Source organism: Tasmannia lanceolata, unplaced genomic scaffold (assembly GCF_043159265.1).
Source record: "Tasmannia lanceolata isolate RefF3 unplaced genomic scaffold, GAP_Taslan_0.1 ptg000011l, whole genome shotgun sequence".
Classification (NCBI taxonomy): domain Eukaryota; kingdom Viridiplantae; phylum Streptophyta; class Magnoliopsida; order Canellales; family Winteraceae; genus Tasmannia; species Tasmannia lanceolata.
This window is the reverse complement of record NW_027518688.1, coordinates 9,313,255-9,336,177: the sequence shown is the minus strand read 5'-3', so window position 1 is coordinate 9,336,177 and position 22,923 is coordinate 9,313,255. Positions and strand designations below refer to the sequence as shown.

At 38.5% G+C, this 22,923-nt stretch overlaps 1 protein-coding gene across 1 annotated transcript; it reads left to right on the top strand.

Moving 5' to 3' along the window:
• The first annotated feature begins 3,783 nt into the window (after window positions 1-3,783).
• On the top strand, window positions 3,784-20,916 carry LOC143886408 (FMN-linked oxidoreductases superfamily protein). Its single transcript, XM_077390374.1, has 10 exons — window positions 3,784-4,140; window positions 8,207-8,323; window positions 8,421-8,657; window positions 9,153-9,414; window positions 10,037-10,293; window positions 15,903-16,175; window positions 17,931-18,212; window positions 18,350-18,470; window positions 20,170-20,339; window positions 20,428-20,916. The coding sequence occupies exons 1-10, from the start codon at window positions 3,898-3,900 to the stop codon at window positions 20,524-20,526; spliced, it is 2,061 nt and encodes a 686-aa protein (XP_077246489.1). The 5' UTR covers window positions 3,784-3,897; the 3' UTR covers window positions 20,527-20,916.
• The last annotated feature ends 2,007 nt before the right edge of the window (window positions 20,917-22,923 follow it).

Here is a 22,923-nt window from a genome sequence, read left to right as displayed (position 1 = left end):
ATGGGGCAACCCTTATCTTGGTCCAATAGATCCGACCCTGCAAATCTAAAGCTGAGAAGATTAGATAGAGTCCTAGTTAATGGTGAATGGCTCTGTGACTACCCAAATTCTTTGGCTGTTTACAAGTGTCCTGGACTTTCTGACCACTCCCCCATCATCATCCAGCCCAACTCCGATGTCCAGTCCCATGGAAAAAAACCTTTTCGTTTCTTCAATATGTGGCTAGATGATCTATCCTTATATGAGGTGGTGGAAAGAGCTTGGACCATAAAAGTGAAGGGGAACCCAATGTTCAGATTAACCCAGAAGCTCAAAGAAGTCAAGAGGGCGATCAGAATCTGGAATAGAAACATTTTTGGGAGGGTGGATATTAAACTCCCAATATGCCAAGCAAACCTCTTAAACATCCAAGCTAGACTTGATGGGGACCCAACAAACAGCCAGTTGAGAGCTGCTGAATCTGAAATCAAAGAAGATCTCATGAAGACTGCAAGGTTCGAAGAATCTATGAGCAGGCAAAAAGCTAGAATTCAATGGCTGAATGTTGGAGATTGCAATAGCTCCTTTTTCCACTCGGCTATGAAAGCCCGTAGAAACCAAAATTCTATCATGGGCCTCTCAAATACCGATGGATCATCCACTTTGGACCCAATTGAAATAGCTGAAACCTTCACTCAATTCTTCTCTAGCCTATTAAACTCAAACTCCAACTTGGTCCTTGCTCCCCCCCTCCCTGAACCCCTCCAAAAGCTCTCTGAAGATGAAGCTAACTCCCTCACAGCAGATGTCACCAAGGCTGAAATCGAAATGGTTGTTTTCTCCTGTGATGGGAATAAAGCTCCGGGACCTGATGGTTTCAATGGTCAGTTTTTCAAATCCTTCTGGTACTTAATAGGCAATGATACCCTCAAAGCCATCATCCAATTTTTCAAATCCAGAAAGCTGCTTTCCGAGGTTAACTCCACCTTCATTTCTTTAATCCCAAAGAGTTCGGATGCCGATTCCCCAGAAAAATTTAGACCCATTTCCCTTTGCAACTTCCTTTATAAAATCATTTCAAAGATCCTAGCCAACCGCCTCCGAACCGTCTTGAACAAAATCATTAGCCCAAATCAATCTGCCTTTATCAAAGGGCGCTTGATTCAGGAAAATTTTCTCCTTGCCCATGATATCATTCATAATTTCCATAGAAAAGACTTTACAAAAGCTCTCTGTCTCAAAATAGATCTTAGAAAAGCTTTTGATTGCATCAGACATAATACTCTGCTCTCTTTCATGAAAAAATTGGGCTTCAACACCCTCTGGTGTGAATGGATAAACCAGTGCATCCAAAGTCCTTCTTTTTCCATTCTCGTTAATGGTTCCCCGACCGGATTTTTCAAATCCTCTAATGGTCTGAGACAGGGAGACCCTCTTTCCCCTCTTTTATTTTGTATCTGTATGGAAATCTTCTCCTGCATCCTCCGAGAAGCTGCAATCCAGGGGAAATTAGCCTCCCCATTTAAAACCAACTCCTCCCAAATTAACCATGTATTTTTTGCAGATGATATTCTTATTTTTTCAGAACCAAGTGAAGCTGCTGCTAGAGGCATTCAGGAGTGCATCCGCCATTTCAATCTCTGCTCTGGGCTAGAGATAAATGCAAACAAAAGCGAGTTGTTCCTCTCTGTTAGTGCATCTCACATGAGGCCTGCAATTTTGAGAATCCTGCAATTCCAGAAAGGATCATTGCCAATCAAATATCTGGGCCTCCCCCTAACCTCCACCAGATTATCCATTACTGATTGTCTCCCTCTCATTGGAAAAATAGAGCGCCGAATCGCTTCTTGGTCGAACAAAATGCTTTCCAAAGCTGGCAGATTAGAGCTCACTAGAACTGTTCTGAATTCATTTCAGCTGTACTGGTCCTCCTCCTTCCGTCTCCCCGCTGGAGCTCTGAATAAAATTGATCAGATCCTTAGAAATTTCATCTGGTCAGGAGACCCCCAGAAAAGATCCTTTCACCCCATATCGTGGGATACTGTTTGTACTCCAAAACAAGAAGGAGGTCTGGGTCTTCGCAAATTAAAGGGCATAAACCGGGCCTGTCAGATAAAGCTCCTATGGAACATTATAAATGACAGGAAATCTTTATGGTCCGAGTGGTTCAAGGCAAAATACTTGAGAAATAAGAATTTCTGGACTTCAAAAATGCCTTCCAACCCTTCCTGGGGAGCCCGCTGCATTTTTCACGCAAGAGAAGAAGCAAAGCCTCACATCTGCAGAATTGTTGCCGATGGTAAAGGGATTGATTTTTGGAAAGAACCTTGGCACCCCGATGGCTTACTGAGCAATCTCTATCCCGAAGGCAGTACCCTCAATTCCGTCCCTCTAAATTCATCTTTAGAGAGGCTGCTCCTGGGAGATTCTTGGGACCAATACCCTGAAAGCACTATGCAAACCATTCAGAATATCCTGTCCCAAGCTTTGATCATTCCTGAGGGCAAAAACCAGGTGATTTGGAAGCCCTCTCCTGATGGAGATTTTACTCTCAAAAGCTCCTGGAATTCCATTCGTACCCATAGCCAAAAAATTCCTTGGTTCTCATCTGTTTGGTTCAGCGGCCATGTCCCAAAGTTCAGTTTTGTTACCTGGCAAGCCCTCCATCAAAGACTAAGCACAAGAGATCGGCTTATCTTCCTTGGAACCAGCAGAGACACTCGGTGCCCCCTCTGTCACTCTGAAAGGGAAACTACTGATCACCTCTTCTTCAACTGTTCTTTCTCATCCTGGGTGTGGAGAACTATCCTACGGCGTTTCTCCTACCGTCGTGCTCCTCATAGTCAGCTTAAAAATGAAGAATTGTGGATTCGAGAAACCTTTAAAGGGAAATCTCGAATGTCAATTGCCATCAGAATTGCGTTTGGGGCCACCATTTATCACATATGGAAAGAGAGGAACAGAAGAATCTTTGAAAACCAGAGCATCCACAAGCAAAATATCCTCTCGGAAATCCTTTCCTCTATAAAACTGAAAATCCTTTATCTGCGCCTTGAAGACCCCCCTAATGCAAGATCGATTAAATTTGCAGAGCTATTTGGATTTCCAATATTTACTAGATCTCCTCCTGTCCGCACATGTTCCTGAAAACCTCCTGATGGAGACATTCTCAAACTGAATACGGACGCTTCCTTAGCTGAAGATAAAGCCTCCATCGGAGGCATCATTCGCGACAAGGATCATATCATCAAGGGAGCTTTCTCCTTGGATTCTCCCCCTCATTCCATAAACGAATTGGAGATTGAATCCATATCGAAAGGAATCAAGTTGGCAATCAGCAAAGGAACGGATCGGCTATGGATCGAATCGGATTCTTTGCAGGCAGTGAGCATCATCAAAGGGGTGCTTAAATGCCCATGGCGGCAAATTGCAAAAGTTCACCAGACCCTCCGAGACCTCAACTCCCTGAACTACTGGCATATCTCTCATATCTGGAGGGAAGCCAATGGCGCTGCGGATTTCCTCTCTAAGACATCTTGCCCAATTAAGGGAGAATGTATCTCTGTTTTGGATCTCCCTCGGGAGCTGCTTCGTATTGTGGCTTCTGATTCTTCGGGAGTCCCCTATGTAAGGATGTAACCTTCTTTTTTATTAATAAATCCGGTGGGGGTCTTGCCTAACCCCAGCTTACCCATCAAAAAAAAAAAAAAAAAAAAAAAAAAACATTGCTCATAATTTGTATATACGTAGGGGCCTCATGCTTAAATCCAACCCGTTTATTTCATGACCCTTGGAACAAAATCCACCGTTCCCACAAAGAATCACTCGAGGTCATTATCATAACTTCACATGGCTTGAGGTGAGGCTAAGCCCTAAAAGAGCTCCACTCCAAGTAGAGAGAGGTTCTAGTTTTTCCCCATGGCAGGAGGAGGAGGAGCTACATTGGAAATGGAATCCAAGATTTCAGAGTCAAATCTGGACTCCATCCGTCCAAATCCAGAAGAGCTGATAGCCAAAGCAATAGCCCCTGTGAAAAGTAAATACCTTCGCCCTCCCCCTCTCCGCCCTCCTCCTAATAACAACGAGAAAGATGGATTCTCTGATAAGAAGGTTGTAAAGGATAAGAAATCCAGGCGCCAATTAAAGAGAGAAAGACAACAGGTTTGCATTTCTAAATCTCTTATTTTTTCTTAAAATATGAATGTGATGATCAAGTGGAAGTTAAACATTGCTTATTACATGTTAGAATAATTTCCATTAGGTTATTATGCGTTCCTTTTTCCGTGTTCGCCTAATCTTATTTTAATTGCATAAATGTTTGCTGAAATACATATAATAACCCTAGACTCCTACAAGATAAATGTCTCAAAGAAACCTAGACTTATCCTACCAAACCAAATCTATCTCATCAATAAAGATTCTCCTACTCGCTCTCTCTAACTGTCCCAAGATTTATATTCATTTCCTGTTCGGTTCTTTTTTTCTTTTCTTTTTTTTTAATGTAAGGAATTCTAGAAGCTCGTTCTATGTTTGATTTCGCAATATTCTTCCAATGCAACATACTCCTCTGTTTACTATAACTGAAAATTATAGTAATATGGGCAGCGTAATGTGTTCCTTTTTTTCCTGTTCACCCAATGTTGAAGATGAAGCGCGAAAGATGAAGAATTAGGCTCTATTTGATAGGAGCATTCTCTCTCCTAATCACAAGAAGAATTAAATAAAAGGCAAGACGCCCATTTCATTGCATAAAAGTCCGCTTAAATACATAGGAAACAAACTAGAATTCTAGACTCCTATTAGGAAATAGACTCCTACAATATAAATGACATTAAAAGACCTATACTTATCCTACCAAACAGTACCTATCATATCCCTATGCAAGGTTTTAAATGCCAGTTTTGGTGTTGGTTTCGGCCACCACCGAAATCGAAATATTTCGGTTTCAGTGGAAATGTCACCTAAATCATGTAAAATTTTGAAAAAAAATCGTTTTTTTTTTTTTTTATTTCCACCGAAATGTATAAAATTTCGGTGGAAATTTCGTAATAAAGGGTGAAAAACAAAACTTCGGTTGAAATTTTGGGGAAATCAAGTAAAATTTCAATTCCATGTACTTTCGGTCCAAACTGAAACCGAAATATTTGGGCCGAAATTTAAAACTATGTCCCTAAGGCTATGTTTGGATGCGCAACATAGGCTGGAGAGTAGTGGAATAAGAATTCAAAAGGGAGGAGACATGCATTGGATTTGTCTAGAATTACCGCTCGAAGAATTGTGGAATAAACTTACAGTAGTGTTTGGTTGCGCTGGATAGATTGGGAGAGTAGGGGAATAAGTAGGGGTGTCATTACCAATATAGAGAAAAAGAGAGAAAAAGTACCATCCCCAAGATTTTTCAACCAAAATTCTTCATTTTCGGTAGGATTTGGTTTGAAAGTGAGGAGGGGTCATGAATGTCCACGTGGGCATACAAGCAATAATTATGTCAGAGACATGCTGGGGAGTCTCCTGGAAGTTCATTTCAATATTGGCAACCAAACGAGGAATCGGCTTTACTTTTTCATCAATATGCCGACGGCTGCCGACACAATGTGTAACCAAACACTGCCTAAAGATTCTCCTACTCTCCCTATCTAACCGTCCCAAGACTTATCCTTGCCACCTAAACAACACACACGTATGACGTATCACAGCATTAGAAAGCTGTAGTGGTGGGACTATGACAAAACAACTCCAATTCATTTGTTGCATAATCTCTGGTTCTAGTAGCCTCGAAATTTCATTAAAGGGCATTATCAGGAACCCAAATAGGTCAGAGGCCTTGTCTGTTCTTAAGACTGTAGATAGCTTATTTTACCTCCTTGGAGAAGAGAGAAGGAGGGGAGCGTTGGGGGGGGGGGGGGGGGGGGGGGGGGGTGTTCAGCTCTGTTCAGGTCTTACTTCATTGGGCAATTTGCAACAATCCACCACGTGAGGGCTATCCATTAGGTTTTAGAGATTTTAGAAGGAGTTAATAGTTGCTTCCTCTTTCCATACACAGCCTCATGAATTGAGCCATTAGCTTGAAGTTTCTGAACAATTTCTTCCTCCATTTTGGAAGTCATGTTCAATGGGAAAATGTCATGTTGCAATCATTTGTTGCCTAGTCGCTTTTTTATTCGTCTTATTATTGAACAACAGCAATCTCCTTATTAAGAGAAGTGTACCAACAAACTAAAATGATTGGTGTGATCAGAACAACAAAAGTACATCAAAGAAACGGAGAATGAAACTAAAAAAGCTCTTCCCTTGAATCCATTTCTCTCTCACGCCCCAATATTGGCTTCACGATGAATATTGTGAAAATAAAATCTCGCTATCTAGCACCTGTTCTATGTGTTTGCTAACTGCCATAGGTACTTCTCCTGCTTACCCATCTCCTAACAGTTCTAGGATATTTTTCTATATTCTATATCTTGGAAAGAAAAGTCATTGATTTCACCTTGGCTTGAAAGCTAAAATCTCTGCCTCTGAAGAATTTGAATAACTCAAAGGGCTTGAATAAGCAAACAAAACCTTTCCTAAATAATTTCTTATACAATGAACATGTATCAAAATTAGGTTTTAATATAACCAACTAGAGGAGGGTACCACGACTAAACTATCCTTATTTTGTTGCATCAGCTTAAACCAACTATCCTATACTTTTTTCCTAACATCTTCACCTAAAAAACAGCTAAAAAGAAAAGAAAAATATGAAGCTACCATGCCTGACTAAATGGGTTTGCTCCAAGGAAGCAGGATTCTTCCCTGAGAGCCTTCGATTCCCACTCCGGCAACCTTGGAGCAGGATTCTTCCCTGGGAGCCTTCGATTCCCGCTCTGGCAACCTTGGTTTGCTCACTATCACTTCTTTTACTCCTTTGAGACTTCTCTTCTTCTCGCTCAGATTTTGTCAGATTTCGTCTTATTCCATTTTATTAATCAAAGGATCACTCTCTACCTACTTACATAGTTACATGTCATTCATTAACTTTTTTAGATTTTGTCTTATTCATCTGATTCATCTGAGGGGGCAGTTTTTAGCAGATTTTGTCCTATTCATTTTATTCATCTGAGGTGGCGGTTCTCTAATGCAAAATTTAGCGACTAAATGGCTTTCGGCCAAATTGCCTAGCAAACCTATTTATTTAGCAGCTTTTCTAAGCTTAGATTCTGTTTGAATTGCAAGAAAAATATTTCTTCAGTTTTTTCCTACAATTTAGAGAAAAATGACATGGTTATGGATTTTTTTAAAGGTATATCATTATGAATTAAAGGCCACTCTAAATAAAACTTGAAATGCATTGTTGACTTAATTTTTTTCATTTCAAATAAAACAGTAAAATACATAAATTTCTGGAAAAGTATTTCTTTTCCAAACTGTTCCAAAATAAATCCTACAATCCAAAGATGGCCTTAGTTTCAACTCACCTTTCTTCCTGTAATTTTATGAATGTTTTTATTTTTATAAAAGAGTATATTTAGTATATAGAAAGGTCACCCCCAGAAAATGAAAATGCAAATTGGTGATTAAATCAAACTTTCTTTCTTTAAACACATAGATTCTTTCGGCAATTTTTACATTTTTGTTTGGCATTGAGCATAAGATGTGTTTATGGACAACCCTCAAGCCGAAGAGCTTCCTGGCCTAAAATTAAGATTGACGCTGGAGTTTTGAAACAATGTCATATTCATAAGGAAGCCTAAGGAAGAAATGGAAGATATTCTTGATGTGAATCATGCAAACACAGCGAGGATGCTGCAATAAATTTCCAGTGAAACGTAAAGGAAAGCTCGATACAGAAAGTCACGAATTATCAATGACAAACTTCAAAAAATACATAGAAATTCAATCCTTATTTTGCTTCAAACTATTGAATACAAGATCTCTCCAACTTCGGGAGACTAATGCAGTCCCATCAACACAAAAACCCAAAGGTTCACCATGGGAGAAGCATAGTAGCTGAAAGAGTAGAAAAAAATCCCAGACAAATTATCATTTCCAAAAAAGAAAGGAGACAAATTCATGACATCCTTTGGTCATGAAACTTCTATACTCTGTTAATAATCAATTACATTACTTGTAATAATTTCTTTGTTTAATTTTGGATGCAATCTATCCTTTTCTTTTATTATCAATGGTGCATTCTAGATTATCTATTGAAGGCTATTAATTGTGACCTGTGAGATCCGCTATTTTTCAGCAACAAAAATCTGCACTACATATTTGCCCTGTTGTAGCAAAGACCGGAAAAGTCAATGCATGCCAATATGATGGAAATTGCCGTTTCAGCCATGACTTGGAAGCATTTCTGGCTCAGGTATGCTGATTCAATTGCTTTATCTATTAATATATTATCTGATTAATCATGCATTTAGTGTCTTTACCTTTGTTTTGATGGGTTTTGCGGCCTGCAGAGGCCAGCGGATCTACCGGGCGATTGTCCTTTCTTAAGATCTCAAGAGGCATGCCCTTACGGGTTGGCCTGTAGATTTTCAGGTACACATATAGAGAGTGCCCTGGCAGAAACTTTTAATGTTGAGAAGAAAAGCTTTGAAATGAATTGGCTTATTAAAGACGTGCAAAAGCTCTTATGGAAGAACCGGATGAATTTTCCTAGGGCAGATGCTCAACTTAAACACCTTGGACTAATGGTAAGCATTTACTTTAAATATTTGATTTCTCACAGCCACTTGTCTATATCAGGGATTGCAAAATTATTTGTCAACTTCTTCATAACATTTCTGCTGTTTATTCAACTTCAAAACTTTTTACAGAGGCATAATTCTCTGTTTCCTTTCCCTTCTCATTCCTTCCATTAATTATTGGAAAGGATTGAAATGTCGGTCTCTGCCGAAATTATGTAAAAAAAAAAAACAGTTTGGAAATTACCGAAATTTTGGTGAAAATTTTGTAAAAAAGCTAAAAAACGAAATTTAACCAAAATTTCGTCTTAATCTTGACCGAAACTGATTCTATGTTCTTTCGGTGTCATTCCAGATCGAATTCCGAAATTTCGGCCGAAATTTAAAACTATGGTTATTGGAGTGTCTTGCATTATTAGACCCCTAATTTTGATTCGTGGAGACAAAGTAATCCGGATACGCTAATTATTAGTTGTTTTGGCAATTACTATTTCCAAATTGCAGGTGAAGGACAAGTCAAATGCGAAAAATGCAGAAGTCAATAAAGAGGATGGCAATCAAGCTGTTCTGAATGGGTCAAATGCTCGTCAAAAGGATGATGGTAGTGAAACGATCTGTGATTCTGACAATAAAGTGGAGTGCTCTCCATATATGCCCATGGAAAAGGATTGTGTTGATGATATATCTGCAATTGATGACTCTCGACCTATGAAGAAGGCAAAGGATACAGTTGTTGAAAAATGCAGCTCTAATCAAATGGATAATGGTTAGGAAATGTTTTCTACGAGTTGTGTTAATTGTCATTGCTCTAGTCTACATGCATTTGTGCAACTTTAGCAATTCAATATGGATGGATATAACTTATGTAACAAATATCGTTCTCGGGAATTTCTCGGCAAGGGAGAATCTTGGGGTATATTAAATTTTTTTATTTTTTTGTGTGTATGTCGGGAAAAATGATAAAAAAAATATTTTAAAAATACATAAATATATAAAATTTAAGAAAATAAAATAAAAAACAAAATATTGTAAAAATACCGGGATAATATCATGATATTACTACCTCAATATTTTATGATAAAAATGAATATATGTGTGTGTGTGTGTGTGTATTTAAAAATATAACACCCCCCCCACCCCACACACACACACACACACACACAAATCCAAAATAATAATAATAATAAAAACCTACCACACCTAAACCCACACATGCACACATAAAAAACTCCCTCAATTTGGAATATTGGAATGGACGATATTTCCCTTTTTTCTTCCGTCCTCTCTCCACCCTCTCCGAATTAAAGGTTATGTTCTGGATTGTATCGTTATTGTGTGTAATTATGTGCTTTTTAGTCATTGACTTGATTGTTTTGACTTTTGAACAGGCATGACTGCCACTGAAAGAGATGCTGAAAGTGCAGTATCTGAATCTGAGGACATAACCGCTGCTAATGTAAGCTTGTCAGAAACTGATTTGAGTCAAAAATTAAATGCACGTGAAAAGAAAATTATCAATTTCAGAGGGAAACTATATCTAGCACCTCTGACGACAGTTGGCAATCTTCCGTTCAGAAGGGTTTGCAAGGTCTTAGGAGCTGATATTACTTGTGGTGAGATGGCTATGTGTACAAATCTCTTACAGGTTCGTCATCTAAATCTTGACATTCCATTTTCCAGTCTCAACAATGAGTTCACCCTAGTTTATCCACAATGCTCTAAATATTGCTGTCTATAGAGACTAGATGGAGAACTTTATCTTACACCAATTATGTTTCAGTGACTGAAAATGCAATCCCCAGCATGGTCATTCATAAAACTAGGATGTATTTGATTTGGTCCCATACTTAAATGTCTTATTTACAAAGAGATCATTTCTTCAATAGTGATGTGAATGAGCCACAATATCTTGAAAGGCCTCTACGGGATTGGCAGCTCACAATTGTTAGGCTCAAAATGGAGCATAAGTTTTGTCCTTTATTTTTCCAAAAAAGAAAAAAAATGGAGCATTAGTGATGGCAATAGAATACCCCTCTCCGTCGTACATGGTTTGTCAGGAGCCTGATCACCGAGCTGATTTCTAATGCCCCAAATAAGAAATATGGCCACTAAAAATTTATTGTAATCCAATGGCACCTATGTATCTGGATGTAAAATCATCATCTGTCAAAGAATTGATCACCGGGTGTTACACGAGTCTTCCCCTTGTCATGGATTTAGAACAGCAGGTTGTGTGGCTTTCTGAAGAGAAAATTGGTGATAATATTTCTCCTTCCTTCTCTAAAGATCGCTCCTATTCTTTGGACCATGTTTCATGCAAGCAGAGGATAAACTTCACAAATCTGTCCATTTTTTTTTTTTTTGAAAGATTAAAATACTCATTAAGTCTTATTTTTCCCTACATATATGGTGCTCTAAAATCTGTCCATTTTTAACCTCCACAAATCGAAGGGTTAGGATGATCCTATGGAGCTGATTTTTTGGGCACACCCTATCTATGTCAGGACCCATCAAATGAATGCTTTGGATCATCATAACAATGTGGGCCCACTGTGTTTTGGGTTTGCGGACTAAATCCCAATTTTAGGATGATGGATCCTTCTAATCCAGTCCATATAATGTCCTTTTCGAGAGCTCGAGGAGTTCAATCCTGGCTTAGGATGAACGCTGGCGACATGCTTAACACATGCAAGTCGGACGGGAACTGGTGTATCAATATCGATTAGACCCGAGATCTGTTATTGAGAATGCTCACTGAATGAGCATTTTCAATATTATGCCTTGAAAAGGACTCGAACCTCCACGCTCTTAAGCACGGGATTTTGAGTCTCGAGATCTCGTCGATTTATTTCAACACTTGGACTTGGATCATAATACATATACCTATTTACTGGAATATGGTACGATATGTGGCTCCCCTCGAAAAGAAATAATACAAATAACAAATAAAAAGGAAAAGGATGTTAGAAACAGATAGACTAGAAATGACATCTCTTATGTCAATGACACCAAAGGGATCTTAAATGAATGGAATATTTCGTTCTTGGAGATAATTTCATTTTTATTGAGTTATTGATATAAGGGAAAAATTAAGAAAGAAGAGAAGACAAAAAATCCTTCTTCTTTTTCTTTGAACTTTCCCCAATAAAAAATCCTTCAATTCTCAAATGAGAATATCGGCCCAGGATCATGGGATCCTTTTCTATCATATAGGAAGAGCTGTTGCACAAAATGTACTTCTAAGAATTTCGACTGAAATCCGAAATTTCGGGTTTCGGTGGAGAATGAAACCGAAATCGGGTAAACCCATACAAAATTTCGTCCGAAATTTTCGAAATATAAGAGAATTTGGGCCTCTTTGGATAGAACCAAGTGTATAAAGAGAATCCAAATCTTAAAGCTAGCCATGAAAGAAGTAGGATTTGATTGGGATTTGTTTGGGAGATTATGGGCCTCTCTAGATGCCACCAAAATTGGACCGGCTTATCTCTCTATTGCTGTAAAATATAAGAATTATAGTGGTGCTTTATTAGCTTCCAAATCAAGGCAACAACTATAAATAGACAATCATTATACCAAAAACACTTATTCGTAAACATCTATAGCAGAATACCTGACATAAGCGGCACAAAACCAACCGAGAGCAAGAGTAACACAGATTAAACATCCCTTCAAACACAATCAAAAGCTACAGTTACATGAAATGGGTATAGCTTGCAACCATACACGATAAAAAAAAAAGCAAAACAAAAGATTACCAAATGCGTAATATAACACAGTTTACAACAAAAGTGGCTTCAGAAGCCGTAATCTCGATTAAACGATCCAAGGATAAAACAAAATCAGAAGAAAGAGAAGTAGAGGAAAAATCAAGAGTATAAATTTGGGTAAGAAATATAAAACACATTTAGTACGTGATTAAAATTACATTCTTTAATCACAGTCAGTGCATGATTAAAATATAAAACACAATTTGTTGTCATGAAAAGAACAGAAATCCTAAAAATTGAAGTACACAAACCCAAAGGCAAAGAACAAAAACCCTAAAAATCGTAGAAAACCCTAAAAATATTGGGTAAGAAATATAAAACACATTCAGTACGTGATTAAAATCACATTCGATCAAAACATAAAACACAGTTTGTTGACATGCAAATAACAGAAACCCTAAATATTGAAGAACACAAGCCTTAATGCAAAAAACAATAGTCCTAAAAATTGAAGAACAGAAACCCAAAAAATAGAAGAACATAAACCCTAAAAAACATGAAAATCAAACTCAACGCAAAGTAAAATGAAGCTAACTTGCCTTTTACTTCGAGCCCAAGATGGAAACACCCAAAAGAGGAACAGAGAGGGAGACGAAAGGGGGAAACGGTTTGGTACGGATTTCCTCTAAGGTGGGAGGGAGAGAGGTAGCATGAAGGGTTTCGGAAGGAGAATAAAGATGTGGGTTTTCGTAGATGGGGTCGGGTTTTGAGAATGTAGGCAGTGAAGAGCAGAGAAGAAATTTCTAGACAAAGGAGACGGGTTACGCGTGTGAGAGAGAGATGTGTCGATACGGCTTACAGAACTTCTTATTTTGCCCTTACATATGGATGTAGGTATAGTATGGTAGTGAAGGGGTCTATGGTAAAAAAATCCAAAATTAACGTGTAAATAGGAGAGAATTTTCCAGAAAATGAAAAAATTCTGACCTTTTCTCTTCTACTATATACCACCTCGTGAATAATGACAAAATCTGCTGAAAAGTGAGCCTCTGTGGCTGCTCTGACATGTGAGAGACCATCTGCGAAATGCCTTTTGTGATGGACGCTAGCAAATCCCATATATATATGAGAAGGGTTCCTGCAAACGTGTGTAGGTAACTTACCTGCACACGAGTGCAGAAACAGGGTGGGGGGCACATTTTTGTGGGCATCAAAACCATTCATTTGGAAGGCCCTTCCATGGATGAGGTGTGGCCCAAAAATCAGTTACATTGGATTGTCCTAACCCAATCAAAGGTGGGGGGGAAAATGGACAGACACTATGTGTCCATGTTTTTGCCCATTTTTCCCGTCCACAAATGGCAAGGTTAGGATGATCCAATGGGGCTGATTTTTGGTCCACACCCTATCCATGGAAGGGCCTTCGAAGTGAATGCTTTGGACCCCCAAAAAATGTAGGCCCCCACCCTGTTTCTGCACTCATGTGCAGGTAAGCTTACCTACACATGTGTGCAGAAACCCTTTCATATATATATATATATATATATATATATATATATATATATATATATATGAGAAAAGTGTCCCTGCGCAGGGAGCTCCCTGTGCTTAAGTGGCTTAAAAAGCCTCCCATTGGTCACTTTTTTGTGGACCCGTTATACGAACCAATGGAAGGCTTTTTAAGCCACTTATGCGCAGGGAAGCTCCCTGCGCAGGAACACCTCTCTCTCTCTCTCTCTCTCTCTCTCTCTCTCTATATATATATATATATATATATATATATATATATATATATATATATATATATATAACCCGGACAGGTGTGGCTCTTTTGCTTAAGTCATGGGTATGCTTCCCAGTGACTAGAGTTCGAATCCCCCTGTAGTAAACCCGATGCGCGTGTTTTACGGGCGATTGCGCGCATCCATAGGGATTAGTCCCGCCCTAAAATGGGGTGGGGATACCCCTATGTCATGAATGTATATGTATGTGCGTATTTATATATATATATATATATATATATATATATATATATATATATATATATAGAGAGAGAGAGAGAGAGAGAGAGAGAGAGAGAATAGTGTTCCTGCGCAGCTACTCAGATAGCTTTTTTGAGCAGCTGCTTCAAAAACTCTTGTGGCCCACATTTTTGGGGTGATCCAAAGCATTCATTTGAAAGGCCCTTCCATGGATAGGGTGTGTACCAAAAATCAGCCCTATTGGATCATCCTACCCAATCAAAGGTGGAGGGGAAAATGGACAGACACTGTTTCTGATCATTTTTTCCCTCCACAAATGGCAGGGTTAGGATGATCCTAAAGGGCTCATTTTTTGTACACACCCTATTCATGGAAGGGTCTTTCAAATGAATGCTTTGGATCACCCCAAAAATGTGGGGCCACATGAGTTTTTGAAGCAGCTGCTCAAATAAGCTATCTGAGCCGCTACGCAGGAACACTTCTCTTATATATATATATATATATATATATATATATATATATATAGAGAGAGAGAGAGAGAGAGAGAAATGATTGTGAGCTTGAAGCTCATATAGCTTATATGAGCTTGAGGGCCCAAACATATGTGGGCCCATATTGTTAGGATGATCCAAAGCATTCATTTGAAAGGCCCTTACATAGATAGGGTGTGCACAAAAAATCAGCTCCCTAGGATCATCCTAACCCATCCAAAAGTGGAGGGCAAAATGGACAGACACCGTTCCCTCCGCTTTTTGAGGGGTTACGATGATCCAATGGAGCTGATTTTTGGTACACACCCTATCTATGATGGGGCCTTGTAAATGAATGGTTTGGATCAACACAAAAATTGTGGGACCCATGTGTTTGGGCCCTCAAGCTCATATGACCTTCAAGCTCACAATCATTTTCCTCATATATATATATATATATATATATATATATATATATATATATATATATATATATATATATATATATATATAGCATCCAAATCTAAACCTAATTTGATAGGCCGTGGCAGTTGTTCACAGAAACCACCTTCTGTGGCTTCCTCATTGATTCCAGTTTGAGTATTGTGGCCAAGTTCAATAGAAATCAATCATGAAGTGTCCTTATTCAAAAATTTACCACTTTTGCATCATGGTCTATGAATGAGAAGCAATATCTTGTTATTGCACTGTGGGGACTCAAGAGGTTTATTCTACTGCAATTCTGCAATTGGCCTCTAATTCTACCAGTGGAAATCTGTTTAAACTATTAAGTGACATGATGCCTTAATGGGCAATGCTGAACACTAATGTTAAACAGGTTAAAATGCCTCTCAAATGTTTTCTCTAGGAAGTTTGTCACAGGCTAGAAACAAGTCAGAAGACTATGTAAATGTTAAAAAAAAAAGACTGTAAATGTAATAAATGTCTCTGTGTTTCTTAATTGGCTCCAGTTATTGGTTTTCCTTTGTTCCATTACACATCCTTGGTTGTTGGTCTTGCACTGTAATTTTCCTAAATGCAGTGGAAAGCTCATGAGGTCCTTTTCTTACTACAACTTGAACTTGGCACTAGGGGCAAGCTTCAGAGTGGGCATTGTTGAGGAGACATTCATCTGAGGATCTGTTCGGCGTACAGATATGTGGAGCCCATCCAGATACTGTGGCACGTACTGTTGACCTTGTAGACAGTGAATGCACGGTTGATTTTTTTGATATTAATATGGGCTGCCCAATTGATATTGTTGTTAACAAAGGTGCTGGTTCTTCTCTTCTAATGAAACCCATGCGGATGAAGAATATTATTCTAGCAGCACGTGGCACAATGGACAAACCTCTTAGTGTTAAGGTACTTCTTTCTTTCTTTTCCTTTTTTTTTTTTTAATAGTTTCTTTTTTCTTATACATATTATTTAAAAAGTTACAAATCGAAATGATCTTTATGAAACTTGATTAGCACAGCCTTGTTTCATATGCAGAAACCGAGTACATTGTTTCTTGTCTGTTTGATGTTCTGTCCAATATGCAGAAACCGAGGACTTGTTTTATCTACTTTCTAGTTTGTGGTTATGAGTGTTTGGCAATTTATGCTTTCCAATTCCATGTAATTGTTTCGAGTAGTAGATTGTTATTCCTATGTTGAGTGAACCAGACATGTATGTTGATTAGACTCAAGTAACTGAAGCACACTAAACTCAAGGCTTCTTTAATGACAAGATTAGGTCCGACATGCATGTGTTAAGCATATCATTTCTGCCTTGTTCTTTCCGGCAAACCATTAGATAGTGCCCATTGCCATTCAAAATAAATAAATTTAGATAGTGCCCACTTTAGATAGCCCTAATGGCATATATTGTTATTAATGTTTTGTGGATTTTATAAAAGCTTATATTACTGGGCTGGATTCAACCCACATGAAATTTTCTTTTCTTTCCCTTCTCTTTTCCTTCTCCTTCTTTCTTTTCGCTCTCTCTCTCTCTCTAACATGTAGAAGTTGATGATGGTTCTTTAATCCTTCCGAAGTGAGATTCGGACCCAAACTAGGAACCATCTGAGAACTATGGTGTATCCACCCCCAGTTCCCATTTCTGGTAACTGTTATCCGGAACTGAAAGCAACTTTGCTGGTTTTAACAGTACCATCATTTTTCCTGTTTATCTATTTTTTGGCTGCCTTTTGCACTTTTGTATTCTGTTTGCTTTTTGCCTTGTTCATGAATTATACAACTCAACTAGGCCTTTGTCCCAAACTCCGCCTGTGTTTTTCATAGTCTGTCCCAAGCCAGGATAAAGGAGGAGGGTAGGCATTTGGCAGCCGGCCGTAAACTTTGCCACTTTTCTATGAAATGAATCCTTGTTCATGAATTATCTGTTGTAAAAAAAATGGACAATGGATATGTAATGAATGCCGCGATTATTCTTTTTTTTGAATGGCACGATTTTTTTTTGAATGGCATGACTATTCTATTTTTATTATTATTGATGACATTTATGTCTGTATGGACAAAATCACATTTTTGTTTGTTCTTATGTTATGTTATGGAAATGCATAGCCCCAAAAGATGCTATATCCATGTGTGGTGATCTGGCATTGTGAACTTTAGTTAACCTCTATATCCTCGTATTAGGAAGTTGCAATGGTCTATCATGAAGCATTTCCCCTGTAAAAGATTTGTCCTGTAATAGTAAAATACATTCTCTCTTTATCTTGTATAATATGAACGCATATCTGCAAATGTTGATACACAAATGTAGTGATCTAGAATTGATAATTGCAGTTAAGCTGCACTTGCCTACTTGGTACATAAAAGTTGCATTCCTGTTGTTTATTCATGTGGTTTCTTAAGAAGTGTTTTTCTTGTGTAAAATTTCGAAGGAGTCCAGTGTCTTGGGCAAATGTTTAATCTATTTCATACAAGAATTGAAATTTTGGTTTCGGTGTAAATCTTATTTAAAATTTCGGTTTCGGTATAAATTTCAGTCCCGGCCGGAATCTGAAATTCTGGTCTGAAATTTTGGATTTCAGCCGAAATTTAAAATCATGATTTCATAAGGTCGAATCATGTTCAAAATGCAATAATTCACAGCAATTTTTGTTTATCCTAGGTACGTACAGGTTATTTTGAAGGGAGAAACCGCATTGATTCATTAATTGCAGATATTAGCCAGTGGGGAGCTAGTGCCCTAACGATACATGGTCGATCGCGGCAGCAACGCTATAGCAAGCTTGCTGATTGGGATTACATCTACCAGTGTACAAGAAAGGCCCCTAATGTTTTGCAAGTTTTGGGAAATGGAGATATTTTCTCATACACTGACTGGAACAATCACACTTCTAACTGCGCCGAGCTCTCTACATGCATGATTGCTCGAGGAGCACTAATTAAGGTGACTTTACCCTAAAAAACATATATTAATTTCTTACTCTCGTCGATATTTATTTTATTGTTATGATGAAAGTTGCGGGTTTGTGATCCATTAATGATGTATCTGCATCAATTAATGATTAACTTTATGCTATGCAGCCATGGATATTTACTGAAATCAAGGAACAGAGGCATTGGGACATCAGTTCTGGTGAACGATTAAGCATTCTAAAGGATTTTGTACTTTATGGCCTCGAACATTGGGGCTCAGATACCAAAGGTATGTTTGAAACCCCATTCACGAAAAAAAAACATGTTATCAATGGCATAATTTGATTGCTCTTCAATTTCAGTGACTCTTAATTGCTCTAGATCATATACATCTTGAACATGGTGCTCATTTGTATCAGTTGACTCACTACTAGCAAACCTGCTTAAAGAAAATATGTATTGGAGTTAAACATAAAAGCAAAGCTTGAGACTTGAGACTCATAATCATCAAAAAAGAGGTTTAGTGTACCAAACCAAGGGCGTGTACGTCTTCTCTGCCTCAACAGTTCAAGGGATCTATTGGGCGCCCCTTTTTTCGACTTACTAGCTTTATTCTGAAGGGCCAGTTTTCATTTCTTTGACCCAGTTGCTCTCCAATGAGACCCAGGTCTAGGTTTGTTCCTGTTGTCAGCCTAATTATTAATGTGCAACAGACCATTCAAAATTTTTTTTTTATTAATGTGCAAAAGATGGGCATACACCTCTACAAGGGACTCATGGCGTTCGACCACATTTGTCTCAAGGGCTAAAACAGATCTGCTTACCAACAAAGTCCATCGATTTCCCATTTCTTAGTCCCAAAAGAATTCAGTTATTAGTGGTTAATGAGATTGGGAAGTTGTCCAAACTTAGTAGTCAACAATTGGGCCTCTAAGCTTAAGTTGGTAGTTCCCAAAGGCAATGAAAACTGAAGATTTCTCTAGAAGTATCAAAAGTAAATCTAGAAAAAGAACAATGTAAATGTAGTGAAGAATTAGCCATGTTTGTCAGATTTCTTACCCACTCTAAAATGAATACCTTCCTGGAATTGGTCTAAAACGCATGATGTTGCACTATACCGTAGTGACCTGATATTTTTACCCACCCAAAGAAGTCCAACACCAAAGCTAGAGCCATACTTATCCTCAATTGGTATCTCCAAACACAATCTGTAACGACCCGGATTTGGGGCAAATTTTTAGACATGAATTTTTTTTCCCAAATCCGAAAACCCGAATCGCTACCCCAAAAAGGGAAACAAGCTGACACACTACAAGAGGAACAAGATAAAACTCACCTTATTAATTCCATGAGACTGAAAAGTTACAAAACTACAATTCTTGAAAATAAAAGAATCACCTACTACTACGGGATTGAAGAGCGTTTTCATAGAATTTGAGTTGGTGTTGGGAAAGACGATTCCGTCACATCCCGTAGTAGTAGGTGATTCTTTTATTTTCAAGAATTGTAGTTTTGTAACTTTTCAGTCTCATAGAATTAATATGGTGAGTTTTATCTTGTTCCTCTTGTAGTGTGTTAGCTTGTTTCCCTTTTTGGGGTAGCGATTCGGGTTTTGGGATTTGGGAAAAAAAATTCATGTCTAAAAATTTGCCCCAAATCCGGGTCGTTACACAATCTCCATCCTCCCCAAGCCTCCAAAGATACATTCCAAGTAAAACCCTATTTAACATCCTCAACCTTCTAATGCTCAGGCCACCCTCTGCAATAACGATGGAAGTCTTAAAAGTCTATTTGGATGGAAGCTAGGGCTCTTTCTGGAGGCATATGAATTCTTAGGGACCCAATATCTGTAACTGGGTAATGTACCACCCAAACTGATACTTGATCTCTATTGTTTATGCCCTAATATGTTTCCTTTGTTAATGGCCGGTTTTATGCTCCCTTGCCTAAATAAGTAGAAGTTTTCTTACTCTTAACATATTGCACAGGTGTGGAGACAACCCGGCATTTTTTGCTGGAATGGCTTAGTTACACATACAGGTATATACCTGTTGGTCTATTAGAAGTTATCCCTCAACGACTGAATTGGCGTCCGCCCTCCTACTTTGGTCGTGATGATCTTGAGACACTAATGGGCTCTGATTCTGCAGCTGACTGGGTATGTACTTAACTCTCATATGCAGCCATTAACCCTCACTTAGCCTTTAAATAATGCAAGTTTGATCTTTGCTTCGTTCCCAATGCAGATACGCATCTCCGAAATGTTGCTTGGGAAGGTACCAGATGGCTTCACTTTTGCGCCGAAACACAAATCAAATGCATATGACAGTGCAGAAAATGGGTGAAACATTAGAAAAGTTTCAGATGTGGCGATATCAGATCTTGGTGGTTTGAGTCGTCTTTTCTTGAGATTAGGAGCGAAGGGACACAGAGCAACGCCGGGTTCAAAGGCTTTATCCTTGCTACCTACCGTAATGAAAGAAAATGTGAAATGATCAGTGACACTGATAATTCTTTGATCCAAGAATGACAATAATCAGAAACTAATGTGAGATGTTTTATTTTGCTTGTGAGGAGAATGTTGCTTGTAATTATTTAACAATCAAGCTCATATTTTATGACAGACAGGATAAGGTACTATAGTCTTTACATGTATTCTAATTGTATTAGGGGAGAAAGATGTAGTAATTACATTTTGAGTCTGAATGTATGGATGGATGTTAGTTTCAACTCCATTGATAGAAGGGGCTCCCTACAGTCTGAAAGACCATTTGCCTCTCCAGGGTCCTCTAATTATTTCTGTGTTTTCATATCCACCATATTCATTGCCTCATTGGCTATGCTGCAACTCGGAAGGGGAATGAGCAGGAGAGGAAGAAGTAAAAGGAAGAATTGTTGGTGGTAAAAAATGGAAAAGAAGAGAGAAAAGGATAATAGAGCTGGAAAAATATGTAAAAGAAGAGGGAAGAAGGAAAAAAAGGAAGAAGAAAAAGACAAGGAAGAATAGGGAAATAAAGAAGAATTGGCACCGGAAAAAATGGAAAAAATAAACTCATTTGCAAAAGATACGTTCGATTTGCAAAAAATCTCTTCGACCCGCAAAAAATTGCGTCAACCCATCAAAAGAATGGGTTGACAGAAAAAATTGTGCTGAACAGTAAAAATTGTGACTTTTTTTTTTTTTTTTTTTTGGCTTTGAAACAAATTTTTTGCTGTCTACCCAATCTTCTGATAGGTCAACCTGAGTCAACCGGATCTTTTGACGGATTGGCACTTTTTTTTGGTGGAGTCTAACTCGATCTTTGATGGGTTAGCCCCATTTTTTGACAGGTCAACCTAATTGTTTCCAAATGTGTTTATTTATTTAAGGAAACGTTATCAGCACTACCATATTTTGATGATCGCACTCCTCACTTTATTAAAAAGTATGGTATGGCCCGCACCATAGGATGATCCAAACCGTCCATTAGATGGGCCATGTGCCCCAAATATTCAGTCCCGCTATAGATCGGATGGTTAGGATCAACCTATGGATATGATTTTTGGGGCACACCCTATGTAGGCTGTAGCCCATCTAACGGACGGTTTGGATAATCCTATGTGCGGGCCATACCATACTTTTTAATAAAGCTAGGAGTGTGATCATCAAAATATGGTAGTGCTTATAGCATTTCCCTTTATTTATTTTTGTTTTTTTCAGGGTCCAATACTTCTTTTTCATTCTACCTCTTCTTTTTCATTTTTCCACACCAATTATTTGTTTTTCCTTATTCTTCATCCTTTTCTTCTATTTTTTTGGGCTTCCTCTTCTTCTTCCTCCTCTTCTTCCTCATCTGAAATGCAGTGATGGCCAGTGGTGCAATAAATAAGGTGGCGATGAAAAAATAAGAAAAATTAAAGGAGGATCCTTAAGGTGTAAAGTAGTCTTTTGGACTGTACTGCGCCCCCTCAGGGTCATTAGAGTTGACACTACCAAGCAGCTGTAAATTCAAACTCAAGATGTAATTACTTCGTCTTTTTCCCTTGTATTAATATAGGGACACACTGTGACAGGAATAAATTCACAAAGTGCATGAAATTGAAGTCAGCATGGTCCCATTAGTAGGAGCATGGTGCACCCATTGGCATTACTGTAGTACCCGGTTAGCTTTACCAATGGCCGTGTTCAGCGTGAGGATCCGAAAATTCAAGGATAGTATCCCTGAGCAGTGGATCTTCCACCATCGCCATTGTACCTTTTTCCTCTCCCACCTTCACCCGTCTACGCCTTTTATTTTAATCCCATCTCTTCTCCATGCACCAAGGGCAGGATAACTTATATAGGATAACTTATATGTTGTTCTATATCTCCATGAATTTAGGAGCTTTTGCTTGCATTATATTATTTGAGTCCCTCTCTCTCAGTGCCAAAAACAAATGAGTGCCTCAAAATTGGGACGACTCTCTGACTATCCATCCAAATCAGGAAAAAGGGAATGAGACATTGGTCTAATTTGCTTATGGCGATGAAGAAAGAAGTCCAAGAAGATGGCCTGAGTTGAGCTGGCTACCAACAACAATCCCTTGTTTCTTGAAAGATGAGTATGTCTAGAGGCTACGCTCCCCTATTACTCTTGACAAGTTCATAGCAAGTTACCAGGGTCTTCTCCTTCCACCTGCGGCGAGGATTCAAAATCAGAATTGGTCATCTGTTAAGCTGTTCATGTATCTAGACATTGCTCTAATTCTTGCTCTGTTTCATC

Bases quoted from the DNA above. Each gene is read 5' to 3' on its own strand.
- LOC143886408 (XM_077390374.1), top strand. From the start codon at position 3,898: ATGGCAGGAGGAGGAGGAGCTACATTGGAAATGGAATCCAAGATTTCA. The intron at 8,324-8,420 runs GTATGCTGATTC...TGCGGCCTGCAG, and splicing joins TGGAAGCATTTCTGGCTCAG to AGGCCAGCGGATCTACCGGG. The intron at 9,415-10,036 runs GTTAGGAAATGT...ACTTTTGAACAG, and splicing joins CTCTAATCAAATGGATAATG to GCATGACTGCCACTGAAAGA.